The 17,977-nt window shown below is 42.4% G+C and overlaps 1 protein-coding gene across 1 annotated transcript in view; it reads right to left on the bottom strand.

Moving 5' to 3' along the window:
• The window catches only part of AASS (aminoadipate-semialdehyde synthase), a 66,589-nt gene extending 49,227 nt beyond the window's left edge, over positions 1-17,362 (bottom strand). Inside the window, exons 1-3 of the mRNA XM_008063884.2 lie at positions 17,248-17,362; positions 3,552-3,769; positions 1,465-1,641 (exon numbers count right to left, since the gene is read on the bottom strand). Of these exons, the coding sequence (XP_008062075.1) occupies positions 1,465-1,641; positions 3,552-3,761 (387 nt within the window). The 5' untranslated portion in view covers positions 3,762-3,769; positions 17,248-17,362. The remainder of the gene's footprint in view (positions 1-1,464; positions 1,642-3,551; positions 3,770-17,247) is intronic.
• Positions 17,363-17,977: the final 615 nt, after the last annotated feature.

The raw sequence follows: 17,977 nt of genomic DNA, 5'->3' as shown, positions 1-17,977 counted from the left end.
TCAACAAGGGTACCTGCATAATCAACGTTTGTATACCTAACCCTGAATTGTAACCCACATTTTTATAGTAAAAAAAAAAAAAAAGACTTTTCCCAGATGGATATGACTTCGTCCTTCACCTCTTTCAAATTTTTGCTTAAATGTCACCTTTACACTGAGGCCTTCCCTAATCACCCTGTTTAAAATGGCATCACCAGGCAAGATGACTCACACCGTGCACTTTGGTAGGCAGAGGCAAGAAGATTGACTGAGCCCAGGGGTTCAAGACAAGCCCGGGCAACATTGTGAGATGTCATCTCTAAAATAAAACAAAAAATTAGCCTGACATGGTGACATGCGCCTGTAGTCCCAGCTACTTGGAAGGCTGAGGCAGAAGGATTGTCTAAGCCCAGCAGGTAGAGGCTGCAGTGGTTGTGACCATGCCACTGTGCTCCAGCCTGGGCAATAGAGTGAGACTGTCAATCAATCAATTAATCAAATAGCATCATCATCTCCCCCAATGCCTAGCACTCCTTTAATATTTATCTCTATCACACATATTACCAAGTGGTGTGTGAGATGTCTGATTTAATTATCACCTGTCTTCTCCCTCTAGAATCTAAGCTCTGTGAAGACAGGGATAATTCACTGTTTTGCTCTCTCACTGCAGTGAAAGGTGTCAGACACATTGTAGGCATTCAGCAAATATTTGCTAAAAGAATATTCTGTATTCTAAACAGCTGCTAGTTTTTCTATAGTATTTATATCCCCAAAATGCATTTTCCCTTATATATATTAATAAATGCAAAATTCATCTCTAGTCCACAGAGCTGTACAATTCAGTCAAGTCACTTGCCTCTCTGGGCCACAGCTGAAAAACCGGGTGGTAAATGAGAGGATCCTTGAGGTTCTTTTCAGCTGTAACATTCTATTTAGTAGTATCTGACCAATTGGACTTATAAATTGGTACTTGCTTAGGAAAAAAAAAACTTTTTATCTTCTTTCCCATTTCAAAATACAAAAGGAGTGATATATGTTTAGTTCCTCTCTTTTTTAAGTTCCTATTGTTTTAATTTAAAAAATGTAGGCTACAGTTCAGGGTTAGGTACATATGTGGTCATTGTACAGGTAAAGTGTGAGTACCCTTATGAGTTCTGCCATGGCAGTGTCCCACCACTGCCAAGCCCTTTCTTATGGTATTATGATAAATGTTCAGGATCCACTTACGAGTGAGTACATGTGGTACTCAGGTTTAGTTCCTCTTATTACAAACTCCAAACCTGCACAGCAGTGAAGCCCTAAAGAGAAGCAGAACTGTTCAAGTGTTAATTCATAGACCATCTTTCTTGTTGAGATGTGTGACATGATGGATTTTCTAGATGCTGAAAGGAAACTAAAACTTTACTCGAGAGTTAAAAGTAAATATACATATATATATATATAATTTTCCTATATTAGTATTTATTAATATTGATCACTAATTACCTGTTTTAGAATCTCATCCAACAAGCCCATATTGGCCTCTTGAGCTTTTATGGTATGGGAGAAAAATGCATAAGTCTTCCTGGACATTAATTTTTCCTCTGGAGGTCTTTTAACTCCCAAAATTAGACAAGCTTCAGAAATATCCTCCTGAAGAACGCCACCAGCTTTAACATATTCCTAAAAATGTAATTTTGATGAAAAGTTATTATCCTGATTTGTGGTATTCATATTTTCTTTACTAAAAAGTGTAGCAAATAAAGGCACAAACTTTTGGTGCCTTTATTTGGTGAAATCAAATTTGTATGGATTAGAACAAACACATGTTTCTAATAATTGTACTTGTTGGCTAAAGGTAAATCTGTCATGTTCAACTCATAGCAAAAAAGAGACAATTTACCGTATTCTTATATGGAAGAATAGGCTATAGTTGATCATATCCACGAGCACATGTGATTTAAACATACCTGTGAAATGTATATTTTATACCAATGATACACTTAAACATTAAATGCCAAATCATTATTTATCTTTCAGTTGTACTTTTTAAAAGACAAGGCATAACTCCAACATTCATTTTTCATTGTTTTGATCCATTAGTATTTATTATTCTCCTAATCTGTGTAGTGGACTGTGCTGGAGAGGAGATGACAAGACACAAAGAAATATAGACAAAGCTGGGTGTGGTGGCTCACGCCTGTAATCCCAGCACTTTGGGAGGTGGAGGCAAGAGGATTGCCTGAGTCCAGGGGTTCGAGATCAGCCGGGGCAACTTGGTGAGACCTTGTCTCTACAATAAATCAAAAAATTAGCTAGACATTGTGGCGCGCACCTATACTTCTGGCTATTTGGAAAGCTGAGGTGGAAGGATCATCAGAGTCTAGCAGGTAGAGGCTGCTGCAGTGGCTGTGAACATGTCAATGCATTCCAGCCCAGGTTACAGAGTGAGATTCTGACTCATGCACACACAAAAACCCTTTCTATAAAGGAGCTCACAAAATACAGTAAAAAGAAGTCAGAGCCGAGCATGGTGGCTCACACCTGTAATCCCAGTACTTTGGGAGGCTAAGGCAAGAGGATTGCCTATGAATTCAAGACCAGTGTGGGCAACATGATGAGACCTCCTCTCTACAATGAATCAAAAACAAAAGAGCTGGGTGTGGTAGCACCTGCCTGTAGTTCTGGCTACTTGGAAGGCTGAGGTGGAAGGATCACCTGATCCCAGCAGGTCGAGGCTGTGGTGGCTATGAGCATGCCACTGCACCATAGCCTGGGCAACAAAGTGAGACTCCAACTCAAAAAAAAAAAATTGTAAACTGTTTTATTACAGTGCATGAACTGTTTATCAAACTGTAAACTGTAATTCAGTGTTGCAAAATGCTTCTTTAATTTTTCCTCTTTAGAATATCATTATTATAGCATGGACCTCTTTCATTCAATTCATTAACCATTATTCTTTGTAATGTCCTAATTGTTCCAAATTTGGTCAGTGTTTCTCTGTTCTTTGGACATGAATCCATTTATCTTTGAGCTTTCTTGTTTCCCTGAATAACAAATTGTCCTAGCCTCACCTTGTACTTTTCTTGACCCTCACCTAGAATTAAACATTTCGCCAAGGTGCCTTGATTTCTTTCAGTATATAGAAGCTGAGATCTGGTATCTGAAAGATATTATCTTCTTTTTTTTCTTTTTTTTGTGATAAAATATACATAACATGTAGCCATGATTAAGTGTACAGTTCAGTAGCACTAAGTATGTTCATATTGTTGTGCAACCATCGCCACCATCCATCTTCTTGAAAATTTTTTCAGCTTTCCAATCTGAAACTCCATATCCATTATATAATAATTCCCAATTCCCTCCACGCCCTAGCCCCTGGCAACCGCCATTCGAAAAGTACCACTTGCCAAAAGCAGTCTCTTCATATCTCAGCTGAAGAAAGCATGGAATGAGGTGAAAATAATACTTTTCATCAAAGCAAAGGAGTTAAAACAATAGTAGCAAACATTTTACTTTCACTCAGATGCTCCTTAATTTCCGTATATAGGTTCATTTCATTTCCACGTATTTTAAAAATTGGAAATATTTACCTTATCATGGATGGCCCGCCGATTTGAAGGCTGTATCAAAACCTTGTATCCCAGATTGGTGATGCCTTTGATGTGCCTGGGGGCTAGAGGAGCTCTTCTCTCCCAAGCATTCACATCCTCCCGCCTGAGGGCCACCACAGCCTTGTGGTGAAGACCCTTGGAGAAGCTGACCCCCAGTCTGCCCACTCTGGTTCTATGTACTTGCAGCATCTTGACACCTGGTGACTGTAAAGACAATATAAAGAGCAGGACTACAGAAGGCAGGTAGGCTGACAGCTCGATTCTGGTCCCCTGAGAAATCTGTTGTAAAGTTCAGCCAGCTTAAATTATAACAGACAAAGTAGAAGACAGTGAAGAAAAAACCTGGATGATGAAGTGCTCCTTTGCCCAAACAAACCCAAGTTTTCAAAAATTACTACGGAATTAAACTACAGAGCAATGTATGTGACAATAACCAATAACTGCTAAACTAAAATAGCTTTATAAAATATTTCCTTTATGAAATCTCTATCCAGCATAAACGTTTCAAACAAGTTAACCTACAGTGCAAATCCAGAAAGATAACAAAGCAGGACTTTCAGATTGATCTAAAGTTTGCTGGCATAAAGTTTGAAATCCTGTAGAGTGATTTAAGTTCCTCTGGGTATATTCCCAGAAGGGGGATTGCTGGGTCGTATGGAAGGTCAATTTCTAGTAAATGTTTCTTGATTGACTAGATGAGTGGAATTATGCAATCTGGAATAACAGCTGGAAAACTGATTGAGGCATATTAAGGTTTAATATACTGGCAGGAGAACGTGCTATGGAGAGGAAACCCAGAAAAGTGACCATACAAGGATCTTCACAGCTTAGGGCCAACATCTTTCAGCTTTGTCCCTGACCATTCCCTAAACAAATGCTACTCAGTGTGTCTGGCAACTTAGCATCAGTCAGTGAACTGACTTTGTTGCTGGTCCACAATGAGATGTGCACAAAAATAGAAAGTAAACCTATAGAAGCCTTAATAGCATATGATCATTTTTCTAGTAATTTATTTTTATCGAATTTGACCAAAGTGTTGGTCTACCACAGACTGGAAATTAAAGAAAACCAACCAACCAAATAATCCTAATCTCTCACAGATGCTAGAAGTTCAAGAAGCGTGGCCTTAAACCTTGCTACTCCCACCCAAGCCCCAGGCTTCCCTCACGGTTCCCTTTTCTGGGTTTCCTCTCCATAGCAAGTTCTCCTGCCAGTATATTAAACCTTGATATGCCTCAATCAGTTTTCCAGCTGTTATTCCAGATTGCATAATTCCACTCATCCAGTCAATCAGGAAACATTTACTAGAAATTGACCTTCCACACAACCCAGCAATCCCCCTTCTGGGAATATACCCAGAGGAACTTAAATCACTCTACAAAAAAGATACCTGCACACACATGTTTATTACGTTACAACTGATGATTGCAAAAACATGGAACCAACCGTGCTGCCCAACGAAACTGGACTGGATTTTTAAAAATGCGGTACATATACATGATAGAATAATATACAGCCTTAAACAACAACAAAATTATGGACTTCACAGTAACTTGAATGCATTTAGAGTCTATATTACTCAGTGAGCTATCACAGACACAAAGAACAGAGTACCACATGTTCTCACTCATAAGTGAACCCTGAACATTTACCATAATACTATAAGAAAGGGATTAGCAATAGCCAGAAACTGCCAGGGGAGTGGGGGGGAGCACTTAACATTAATAAGGGTGACTTATCTCAAACCAGGTGAAGTGGGGACCAAAGGGAGGCCCAAATTTTACCTGTGCAATGACCACTTATATACCTAATCCTGAATTGTACTCCGTTATCTTTAAAATTAAAAAAAATTTTTAAAAATTTAAAGTTAAACAATAAAACAAAGAACGTAAACATCTACAAAAGGCTTACTATGTACCCTATGCAGAGTAAATTTTACATTAATTTTTAAACCATAAATATCCAGGTTTATCCAGTTTTCCATACTTTTTCAACTAGTTGCACATATTTTGTAGCCAAATGTCATATTAGATGACAATTTTCTGGATCATTTGGATGCTACAAATCAGTTTTCTATTTAAGGCTGATAGCAAAATATAAGGATTAAATGATTTCATACCTTCTAGAAACTTCCTACCCATTGCTGCTAGCATATAGCAAAACTTTTATGAAGCACATTTATCTTAACATCAGATGACAATCTCTAAAGAGCACCCACCCACCCAGCCTACGGATGGGGAAGGCGTGACCAAACAGTTAAGAATACAAATTCAGGCCAGGTAAAGTGACTCAGGTCTGTAATCCCAGCACTTTGGGAGGCCAAGGCAAGAGAATTGCTTGAGTCCAGGGTTTCAAGACCAAGCCTGGACAACTTGGCGAGACCTCATCTCTACCATTAAAAAAAAGAAAAAATTAGCCTGGAGTGGTGGCCCACACCTGTAGTTCCAGCTACTTGGAAAACTGAGGCAGAAGGATGGCCTGAGCCCAGCAGTTGGATGCTGGCCTGAGCCCAGCAGTTGGATGCTGCACCCAAGGATGGTTACGAACGTGCCACTGCACTCCAGCCTGGGTGACAATGAGACATTGACTCAAAAGAAAAAAAAAAGAATACAAGTCCATTTCCTGGGAGAATACAACTACTTGCTACCTAGATGATAAATTTACAGGACAGTTCACAAAAGAATCAGAGAACAGAGCAAACAGCAAGGAGTTCAGTTAAGAAGGTTTTAGGAAGAGGACCAAGAAGAAAAGAAACTGCACAAACAGTGAGGGAAACTGCTAATGAGTAGTTCAGACTTTTACTCAGGCCAAAATTTAAATGCCAAAACAGATGATCAGCATTTCAGGAAAGGACTGTTACATACTGCAATTTTTAGTTTATTCATGTAGTTTTCTTTTTATTTTACTTTTTAAATTTTATTTATTTACTTTTTTTTGAGTCAAAGTCTCACTCTATCGCTCAGGCTGGAGTGCAGTGGCTCACTGCTCAGGGCCACCACAGCCTTAACCTGCTGGGCCCAGGTGATCCTTCCGCCTCAGCATTCTAAGTAGCTGGAACCACAGGCACATGCCACCATGCCCAGCAAATTTTCTTGATTCATTGTAGAGATGAGGTCTCACCAAGTTACCAGGCTGGTCTCAAACCCCTATGCTCAGGCAATCCTCTCACCTCGGACTCCCAAAGTGCTGGGACCATAGGTGTGAGCACTGCGCCCTAGTCTTGTTTTTAAAAGAGATGTGCTAAACCCAAGCCTCGAGTGGCTTGCCTGAGCCCATGGGTTCGAGACCAGTCCGGGCAACCTGACGAGACTTTGTATCTACAATAAATCAAAAATTAGCCAGGAGTGACAGCCGCGCGCCTGTAATTCCGGCTACTTATAAGACTGAGGCAGAAGGATCCCTGGAGCCCAGCAGGTCGACGTTAGGGTGGCCATGAGTGTGCCACTGCTCTCCAACCTGGGCGACAGAGTGAGACTCCAACTCTAAAAACAAAACAAAACAAAAACCCCAAGCCCAAGCCCAAGCCCAAGCCCATTAACACTCAATCTTCCCCCAAGTCAAAAGAAAAACTGCAATGTCCCACAGAACTTGAATTTCTTCGTTTCTCAATAAAACCAACTCCAAAGACAGCGATGACACACACATATGAGGGAGGATCCTGCAAAAAAAAGGAACTATTCTTTGGGGGGTGGGACCATTATAGTTCAGGTTTTCCCTGCTAGATAAATGTTCTAGGAACCTATGGGCATCAGTATACCAGTTAGCATTGTTGTGAGAGGTAGCATTGAGCTCCAGTGAATTTTTTTTTTTTCCTGTGGAGATTCTTTCAACACATTTGCTTATTTCATAATGGGCGATTTATGAGCGCACCTACCCTCACGGCGCTGAGTGATCAGCAGTTTTTGACCAAAAAACGGCATGACCCCTGAGCCCCACCCTCCCTATTCACCCAATCTCGCCTCAAGTGACTTTTTTTTTCTGTTTGTTTCCCTGAATGAAAAAAGTCCTCAAAGGGAAACGATTTGCCCATGTGAAAGTGGTGAAACAAAAAAACAGTAGAAGTACTAAAAGGGATCAAAATTGATGAGTTCAAAAACTGTTTTGAGCCGTGGAAAAAGCATCTCGATAGGTGCACTGCATCAAACAGAGAGTACTTTGAAGGTGATTGAAGTTTAAACATATAAGAATAAATACACAATCTTTTATAAATAATTTCCGGGATTTTGGGGGTCCCATCTCTATATCCAGAAATGGTCCCATCTTCCCAGCAGGGGCCGTATTGCATGAACTCAAGGGGAACTACATGACTCTGGATCTTTTTTCTGAACACTAATTTTTGGCCATGACATGAGGGAACATGTGCAGATAATTTAATCCCTGATCTCAGCCCAAGCTTGATTTATAACCACAGCCACACCTCACTCAGACAATCTCTCCTCTGTCCCCTACCTCCTTTGTCTGGGGTGGAGTGGGGGAAGGAGCAGAGGCTTCTTATTTGCAAAGGTAGACTATCTTGGGGGACTAGAGAAAAAAGAAGCAGCAGGGACTGAACTGCGTTTCACTTGGGAAGCTACTTTCACTTTCATTTTTCGTATGGAATTCTTATATCATAATTTCTGTAGCTTTCTTTAAAAAACAAATATAACAATAGCTACCATTGATTAAACATTATACACCAAGACCTCTGCTGAGCACTTTACAGACATTGTCTTATTTCCTCCTTACAAAAATCTTATTAAGTAGATACTTATTCTCATTTTACAGATGAAGATTCTGAACTGGAAACTAATTGGATTCGTTGCTTTTGAGCAGAACCAGGATTTCCAGGTTAATGTTTAACATCTAGGGTTTTCTCTTCTTTGTCAAAGCTTATGCCTTTTAGATCCAACACATGTTGTTACTCCAGCCAGCTCTTGTTTCATCAAGAAATCAGATCCACATGGCATCAGCTTCAATAGTTACAGTAAACTATCGTAAATTACTGGTTCTGCTCCCAACTGTGGTGCCTCTCTTGACCTCTTTTCCTGTGTTGCACTGAAAATAATTCCTGAGTAACTCCTGGAAAAATTCTAGATTTCTGGGTGCTTAAAAAAAATTTTTGATTCTAACAAGTACAATTGTGAATAACTGCTTGTACTTTGAAACTTGGTCTCATCATAGAACTTTCAAGACTCAGTTCATCTGGTTCTAAAGGTCATCAAAAAATAGGTAATAGTGAGAATTTCTGAATTGTACTATAGGTGTCTAGTATTTAATGGAAATGCCCCAGGTGGGCTGTTCTGGCTTTTTCTGACCTGGATGTTATCGTCTTTTCCTAGAATATCAAGAAGTGCCAGGTGTGGTGGCTCACACCTGTAATCTCAGCACTTTGGAAGGTGGAAGCGAGAGTATTGCCTGAGCTCACAGGTTCAGACCATCCTGGGCAACATGGAAAGATTTCGTCTCTACAATAAAAATAAAAAAATCAGTCGGGCATGGTGACACACGCCTATAGCTCTTGGAAAGCTGAGGCGGAAGGATCACCTGAGCCCAGAAGGTCAAGTTTGCGGTGGCTGTGAGCATGCCACTGCACTCCAGATTGGGCGATAGAGTAAGATTCCGATTCAAAAAGAATATCAAGAAGTCAATTCAATGTATATTTCTGGCAATGCCTTACCATAAGGCAAGGTGAGAAGGTCCTGGCTTTAGTGAGGTTACTTGACAGTGATGATAACAGCTTATAGCAGGAGCAAGAAGGATGTAGAAAAGCAGGGGAGGAGAAGGGAAGAAAATGAAAGAGCTAGAGAGAATAAGAAAGAAAACAGGAAATGATAGTGAGGTGTCACATAAGCAGGTTTGGGGAACAAGATCTTTCCCCTGCCAAATTCTAAAAGTCTTCACTTTGACATGTGTGGGTCAGTGTTTCAAATATAAAGATGAAATTTAAGAGATTTCTTCTCTGTGTTTTTATAAAACAGGTTCAGGATGGTCTGAACTTGTGAGCTCAGGCAATATTCTCGCCTCCAACATGGTCTGAACCTGTGAGCTCAGGCAATACTCTCGCCTCCAGCATTAAGGTATACATTTTTACTTACCTGGGAATGATCAGAAACTTGAAATAGCTCTAGAAGTCATGGAAGTATAATAGTAAATTGCAGAGAGATGCAGCAGTCCCCCTTATCTGTGGAAAATATATTCCAGGACTACCTGTGTTTTCCTTAAAACCATGGATAGTCCTAAACCCTACATGTACTGTGCTTTTTCCTCTACAGACATACCTGTTACAAAGCTTAATTTACAAATTAGGCACAGTAAGAGACTATTCTCTCTCCTTTTCAAAATATCTTATTGTATTGTGCTCACCTATTTTCAGACCAGATTGACTGCAGGTAACTAAAACCTTGGAAGCAGTTACTATATACTTAGGTAGGAAAGCAATCAGTGAATGGACACTCTCAGTAGCCATAGAAGAACATATTGTATGATGCCATCTTACTGCTCTTTCCATTTCTAATGGAGGAGAAGACAATCTTTTAATTTGGTAATTAACTAACTTTGCAATGTACACATGAGATTCAGGGGAAAGAACATGATTGAATGTTCTTTGTATTTCTGTTTTGTTTTTGTTTTTTTTCCATGAAAAATGAGGAGGAAATGATGGGGGGGTTAAGAGACAGAAAGATACAGAGACATGGCAGAGAGAGACAAAAAAACCACAGAGAGTCAGCTTGTCAGCTTGACACTCTCTATATATCTCATCATAATCTTTCCATGACCATAAACTATCTCATCGTTACCATCATCATAAATGACATGAAGGAACCCAAGCAGATTTTGTGAGGTGTATTTATAAAAGATTATATCCAAGGAAAGCTACCCTCAGGACAGAGGATCTCATAGGTGGTTAGGCAGGTTTGTAAGATTACATATATTAATATAAAAATAGCTACTCATTTGTTTCTAGCATGAATATTTTCTAGCACTTAAAGTAAAATATAGAGCTATCGAAATTAAACATTTTGCTCATTGATTATGGGATGAGTGCTTTTGATTCTATTTATTTAATTCAAAAAATATTCAAGGGATATTTAAGGTGTGCACAGAATGATATTAGGCACTTGCTAAAGATAGAAAGAAGCAACAATCCAGGTCTTGTCCATTTTCATGGGGTCCTACAGGAGCAGGATGGGGTAGTTTTATCTAATTAAATATTACCAATCAATATCTGATAGTGAGTTATCAATTACTGATTATAGCTAAATATTAGAATCTGAATGGGCCTAACAGAAGATAATATAAAAACCTAATATTACACACAAGAATAGTGAGGGCCACAAAAACAGGGGATTTTTCCTGTTTTATTTTGTTTTTGTTTTTGTTTTTTGAGTTGGAGTCTCACTCTGTCACCCAGACTGGAGTGCAGTGGCCGCTCCCGGCCACTGCAGCCTCGACCTGCTGGGCTCCGGCGATCCTTCCGCCTCAGCCTTCCGAGTAGCTGGAACTACAGGCGCGCTACCACGCCCGGCTCATTTTGATTTATTGTAGATATGAGGTCTAGCCAAGTTGCCCAGGTGGGTCTCAAACCCACAGGCTCAGGCAATCCACTCACCTCAGCCTCCCAAAGGTACGGGATTACAGGTTGAGCCACCGAGCCCGGCTTTTCCTGTTTTATTAAAAGTATTTTCCAAGTCTCTATGGATAAGTCATAATAATTTAGTCTGTTGTTCTGGGTGTTACAACTTTTTAAATGTAACTCAGTTGAGTTTTTTCTCCGCCACTGCTCAAGTAGTACTTATGCTATAAAATGACATTTTTGATATGTGCAGTTTTCATTTAAAAAGTGGGTAGATGAAGAGAGTTGAGGTTTTTGTTTTGTTTTGAGTTGGAGTTTCACTGTCACCCAGGCTGGAGTGCAGTGGCATGCTCATGGCCACTGCAGCCTCGACCTGCTGGGCTCAGGTTATCCTTCCATCTCAGCCTTTCAAGTAACTGGAACTACAGGCACATACCACCACGCCCAGCTAATTTTTGATTTATTGCAGAGATAAGGTCTCACCAAGTTGCCCAGGCTGGTCTTGAACCCATGGGCTCAGGCCTGTCAAAATGCTGAGATTATAGGTATGAGCCACCGCGTTCGTCCTGAGTTGAAGTTTGTGTAGAATTTTTTATTCTTCCAACAAATATCAAAAATCCTTTAAGCTTCTTCAGCCATTTTCCTGGCATCCACCCAACCACAACACTTTTTGAGCTTACAAATCACCTACCTAACTAGGATGGTTCACAAGCAAAATACAAGAGCTTAAGGATGAAAAGGTCTAGGCATGACTCCTCCTAATTTTTATCATTTGTATTAGGACATATGTAAAGAATTACATGTTTATCACTGAAGAAATTAGGCCCAAATGTTCCATCTTTAACCTTTAAGGTCAGGAATGTGCTCTTTGTCCATTGTAGATTGTTTTTTTGTTTGTTTTTTTTTTTTTTGAGTCGGAGTGTCAGTCTGTTACCCAGGCTGTGCCACGCTCATGGCCACCGCAGCCTCAACCTGATGGACTCAGGCAACCCTTCCACCTCAGTCTTCAGTCTTCTTCTTCTTTTTTTTTTTTTTTAAGTCGGAGTCTCATTCTGTCACCCAGGCAGGAGTGTAGTGGCACGCTCACAGCCACCACAGGCTCGACCTGCCAGGCTCAGGTGATCCTTCTGCCTTAGCCTTCCAAGTAGTTGTAACTGCAGGTACGTGCTACCATGCCCAGTTAATTTTTTTTTTATTGTAGAGATGAGGTCTCACCAAGCTGCCCAGGCTGGTCTCAAACCCATAGGTTCAGGCAATCTTCTCGCCTCAGCCTCCCAAAATGCTGGGATTACAGGCGCGAGTCACCACACCCAGTCTTTAGTCTTCTAAGTAGCTGGAACTACAGGAGCATGCCACCATGCCTGGCTAATTTTTAAAAAAATTTTTATAGAGATGAGGTCTCGCCAAGTTGCCTAGGGTGGTCTTTAATCCCTGAACTCAAACCCCTGGATTCAGGCAATCCTTTTGCCTCTGCCTTCCAAAGTGCTGGGATTACAGACATCAGCCACCACGCCCAGCAATTTTAGATCTTTAAAATAAATTCTTATACCACATAATTTGTGACTCAAATCAAAATTAACAAATCTCAAGAGGAGATGCTCAATGCCAAATTATTTATAATAATTCAAGGCATGCATTTTGATTCAATATTAAGAGACTAAGAATGGGCTAATGTAGTCTTGAGATGAAGAGAATAAGTTAATGAATGAAAAGTGCAAATTATTTATATTCGTCCTTCCAGTTCATTTAAAAATGCAAGTAATTTTAAAACCTGTGGTTTCCTAGGAAGCCCTGGTATATATGTAAAACTGTAGGTGGTTTCATGGCTATGAGTCTTGGCCTACACTAGATCTTTGGCATCCAGACCATAATACCCCTGGAGAGGTTTAGATGAGTTCCAGAATTAACAGAGCACCTGGTAATGGACTACAACTGATCCAAATTCCTCCCAACCCCAAGGCTTGCTAGAACTAGACTTGGGCTTGCAGCAACACCAGCCTTCAAACTTTCACTTCCTGTTGCCTGGGTACTTTTTTTAAAGCTTCCATGTTAAGCCCTTTATAAAATACTTGGCCAGAATTTTTTTTTTAAAGGTAGACTTTAGGGGTGAGATCTTTTAGTGCTAATACATATAGTCTGATCCAGGCACAATGACTCAGAACTGTAATTCCAGCACTTTAAGAGGCGGAGGTGAGAGGATTGCCTGAGCCCACAGGTTTGAGACCAGCCTGGCAAGACCTCATCTCAACAATAAATCAAAAAGAAAATTAGCTGGGTGTGGTGGTGCACGCCTGTAGTTTCAGCTACTTGGAAGACTGAGGAGGAAGGATATCCTGAGCTCAGCAGATCAAGGCTCTGGTGGCCGTAAGCATGCTACTGCACTCCAGCCTGAGCAAGGAAGTGAGAGTCTGACTCAAAAAAATTAAAAAATAAAAAATACTTGGCCAGAAGTTAAAAAAAGGTAGACTTTAAGGGTAAGGTCTAATAGTGTTAATTAATATTGTCTAAGAATACTTATATTTTTCTCTGAACTGTCAGCTACTCAAAGTCATCCAAAAAATATAAATTATTACTCTCTTGGTCTCTAGTTCAGAATTTTAGCTTCACCACAATGGAATACAAAATTAGTCCCGAACTGGACTCTAACCCAAAACATTTATCTGCTAACTTGCCTGACTCTTTGTTAAACTGTGAGAGGATATGAATTGTGTTTTACTCTGCAGTCCCACTGACTGTCACACAAGAAAACCTCAAATGCTTTAAGAGAGAATGAATAAATAAGTGAGCAAATTTAAATAAACACTATAAAGATTTATATATTAGAGAAAACAAAAAAGACATCATCCTCAGTCCCCAAAGGGAGATATTTTCTGCCAAGATCTCGCAGACCAATGAATGTCTGAAATGTAGTATAGGATGGTAGAAAAATCCAGATGTAGCAGCTGGGACAGCAGTGGGGTTCCTCTGCCTGCCCTCAGTTTCCTTATCCAGACGGAAGTATAATATCAAGTATAATATACAGCTCTAATATTCTGATTCCATTAAGCATAGTAGTGACTGGATACTGTGGAATACAAAAACATTAAAATTTTAGAACACTGCCGAGCTCGGTGGCTCAGCCTGTAATCCCGCGCCTTTGGGAGGCTGAGGTGAGTGAATCGCCTGAGCCCGCGGGTTCGAGACCCGCCTAGGCAGCGAGACCTCATCTCTACAATAAATAAAAAAATCAGCCGGGCATGGTGGCGCATGCCTGTGATTCCGGCTACTCGGAAGGCTGAGGCAGAAGGATCGCCGGAGCCCAGCAGGCCGAGGCTGCGGTGGCCGGGAGCGGCCACTGCACTCCAGTCTGGGCGACAGAGTGAGACTCCAACTCAAAAAAAAAAAAAAATTTTAGAACACTAATAGATACTCTGACTTACAAATATCTAGCAAAAGTACACTAAACAGGGAAACAAAAAACAAAAACACTGTGGAGGAAGACTGGGCATTCACCTGCATTAACTACCTGCATTAATTGCATAGATGGAGCTGAGAGCTCACAACAGAAGACGAATACCTCAAAGGAATGAATCCTGGAGAGGACTCCCCTACACATAACTTGGGTTCTTCAGCATCTGAACTGACTCGGTGACCTTGGTCATAACTTAATATGTCTCATGTACAAAATTAGAGTTATATGAACACCTACCTCTCAGGATATTGTGAAGTGTCATTGACTTAATATGCATAAAGTGCTGTGCACTGCCTGGCATGCCCTAAATGATACACATAAAGAAAAGAAAAAGCCTCCAAGTCTGTCCCCACTCCTCAAAAGTGAGCACAGCCACACCACTAAGAAGAGATACATCTTCTTTTCCTCTTTGTCACAATGTGGTGAGGCCTTCACAGTGACTCCATTTTAATTCTCCCCCTTTTCTGAAAAAAAAATTACCATTTTATACTGTACTTCATCAAATTTAAGACCTTTTTAGTTGAGCACAGTGATGCTCACCTGTAATTCCAGCACTTTGGGAGGTGAAGGCGAGAGGATTGCCTGAGCCTAGGGTGTCAAGAACAGCCTGGGCAACTTGGCAAAACCTTGTCACTTCTATAAATCAAAAAAATTATCCAGGAGTAGTGGCCAGCACCTGTGGTTCCAGCTGCTTGGAAGGCTAAGAGAAGGATCACCAGAGGCCAGCAGGTGGATGCTGTGGTAGCTGTAAGCAATGCCATTGTACTCTAGCCTGGGCGACAGAGTGGGACTCTGGTTCCAAAAAAAAGACACTTTTTTTCCATATTTTAGCATCTCCGAAGTAGGATGCATCTTATAATTGATGGCATCTTAGATTTGATGAATATGGTGAAAACGTTTTTGGTTGTTTCCATTCCAAATGCATACTTCTGCAATTCCATGAATTGCATAGAATCTTTTGTGGCCTCACCTAGAAAACTTACCACTGTTTGAAATGTTATTTCTATGAGAAACTCAATAAAAGACTATTTGGAAAAAATGTAAATTTAGCTAAATAGGAACTGCTTAAACCCCAAAGACTATTTCCAAAACTCTGAATGCTTAAAGAACTAGTCAGAAAAAAAAAGCAATTACAAATAGACCAAATGAAAGTTCTGACGACTGTCACCAGTAACAAGTGAGATTGATAACAAATATTATTTCCCGGAGAGAAAGAAAAGTACACCAATAAATCCGCTTCAACAGTTGTCCACCATCTAACTCGCTTTGCAGAAGGGCCATGAAGTGACTATCAAGAAGTAGCCCTAGGCCCACTTATCTTCACGGGGAAAGAAGGGGGAGTGAAAGTGACAGGAACACCGCGGTGCTATCGGTGTTTTGTTTCCTTGAAGTATTGGACTGCCACTGCCCGAGTCAATGCCCATTCAGTCCTGTGTTGAGCTACATCTCGCAGCTGCACCTTCCCCCACGTCCCAAACGCTGACAACCCACAACATGAAAAAATGTCCATCTTCACGGAAGTCACCGAATGCACGCTCTCTTTCTCTCCATTCACACTCCGCCCCAACCCCCAGAAATCAGGGTCTGAAAAGCACAGATCGCCAGATGCAGCCACCCGCCAGCCCCTCGTACCGCCTCCCGGCGCGCACTCTCGCAGGCGGGCGGGCCCGCGGGAAACCAGAAGTCAGGAATCTCTGACGCCCGAGACACCCAACTTTCTCACGCCTCCGGTCTCTGTTAGGGTAGGCACAATGCCCGGCAACTTGCTATGTGAGTGTGTATCGCAGAGACAATGGCCAGCCCGAGACCGACAGGGCGAGAAGTCTGCGACCAGAGTCTGGCTAAACCGGACGAGGGGTAAAGGGGTGGGGGTGGGACGAGTCCCGGAATCTCCATGGACCACCCGCCCCCAGAGCCAGCCAGCCCAAATCAGCATGCAGCCCAAGAAGTAACAATCTGTTTTTTCCGCAGCTTCAACATCTTTTTTTAAAAAAAAAATTTTTTTGAGCCGGAGTCTCACTCTGTTGCCCAAGCTGGAAGGCAGTGGCACGCTCACGGCCACCGCAGCCTCAACCTGCTGGGCTCAAGGGATCCTTCTGCTTCAGTCTTCCAACTAGCTGGAACTACAGGCGCGCGCCATCACACCCAGCCTATTATTATTATTATTGATTTATTGCAGAGACCAGGTCTCGCCAGGTTGCCCAGGCTGGTCTCGAACCCCGTGGGCACAGGTAATCCTCTCGCATCCGCCTTCCAAAGTACTGGGATTGCAGGCGTGTGCCACCGCGCCCGGCCTTTATATTTTTATTTTTGTTAATTCCTCAGCAAGAGCACCATCACCACCCGCCAGAAAAGAAAAGAAGAGAAATCCGAATCTCCACCCCATTTCCCCTCTCCTTAGAAATCCTGGGGCTGCGCTGGCCGCCCTCCCTGCCCCGTCCGGAAAGGAGGGGAGGCCCTAACGCACGCCGCCCTCTCTCCCTCGCTCGGCCTGGCCAGCGCCGGCTCAGCTGAGCCGCCCGGTCGCCCCGCGGCGCCGGGACCTCCCGGGAGGCCGAGATCGCCGGCTTCTTTCTCCTAGCCGGAACCCGGCCGGCGATCTCCAAGGGCATCTCGCGGGCTGAGCCCACCCGCCCCTCTGCTCAGCCCTCCGCGGGCTCCCCCGCCCTCACCTCGTCCGCTCTGGGGCGCCGTCTTGGTCCCCGAGCTCCAGCGTCCGGGCAGGGCAGGCTCCGAACAGCGAGCAGAAATTGGGATGGGGGCCCGGGGAGGAGGGGGTGTTTGCTCAACTTCTGAGACGTCACGCCTCTGCCTCCCGCAGCCAATCAGCGGCCGCCGTGAGGGAACAACCTTCTCCTCCGCCAATCGGGGGCGCTGCCAGGTGCTGGGTCATGCCCCGCCCCTGCTCCTCCCCGAAAATCCTTCTGCCTTTCTGATCTCTGGCCCGCGTCCCTTGCTGGGGGCACGATGTGCTCTCAGGACGATTATTGACCGGGTTTGTAGGCGTCCGTGGCAGAAAGGAGACGGGGAAGAAGAAGGACGCAAATAATCCGAGTACTATACGCTAAACAGATGGGCATATCTCCTGGGGAAAAGTTTCCAGAACCTGGACCTCATGCTTGTTTGGCAATGCACACTTTCCAAAGCCTTTCGCAGCCTTGTAGCATGCCTGTGAAGCCGGATGACAATTTTGGAATCCAGCAAGCTGAGAATCTGGGAAATTAAATGTAGTGTGCCTGCATTCAACGAATAGTAAGAGTCCATGTGATATGACAAAGTCCAATATTCCTGAAAAGTCCTGGCTACATAGGCCTAGAGGGATAGGAAAACGTGCATGTCATAAAGACTAGCATGTCATACGGAACCACCTGAAGCCTAGCTGTGGTCACCTAAGGAGTCGAT

The sequence above is a fragment of the Carlito syrichta genome, unplaced genomic scaffold, assembly GCF_000164805.1.
Source record: "Carlito syrichta isolate Samal-C Ts95f unplaced genomic scaffold, Tarsius_syrichta-2.0.1 Scaffold307112, whole genome shotgun sequence".
Classification (NCBI taxonomy): domain Eukaryota; kingdom Metazoa; phylum Chordata; class Mammalia; order Primates; family Tarsiidae; genus Carlito; species Carlito syrichta.
Note: the sequence above shows the minus strand (reverse complement) of the source record. Positions and strands in the feature narration are given on the sequence as shown.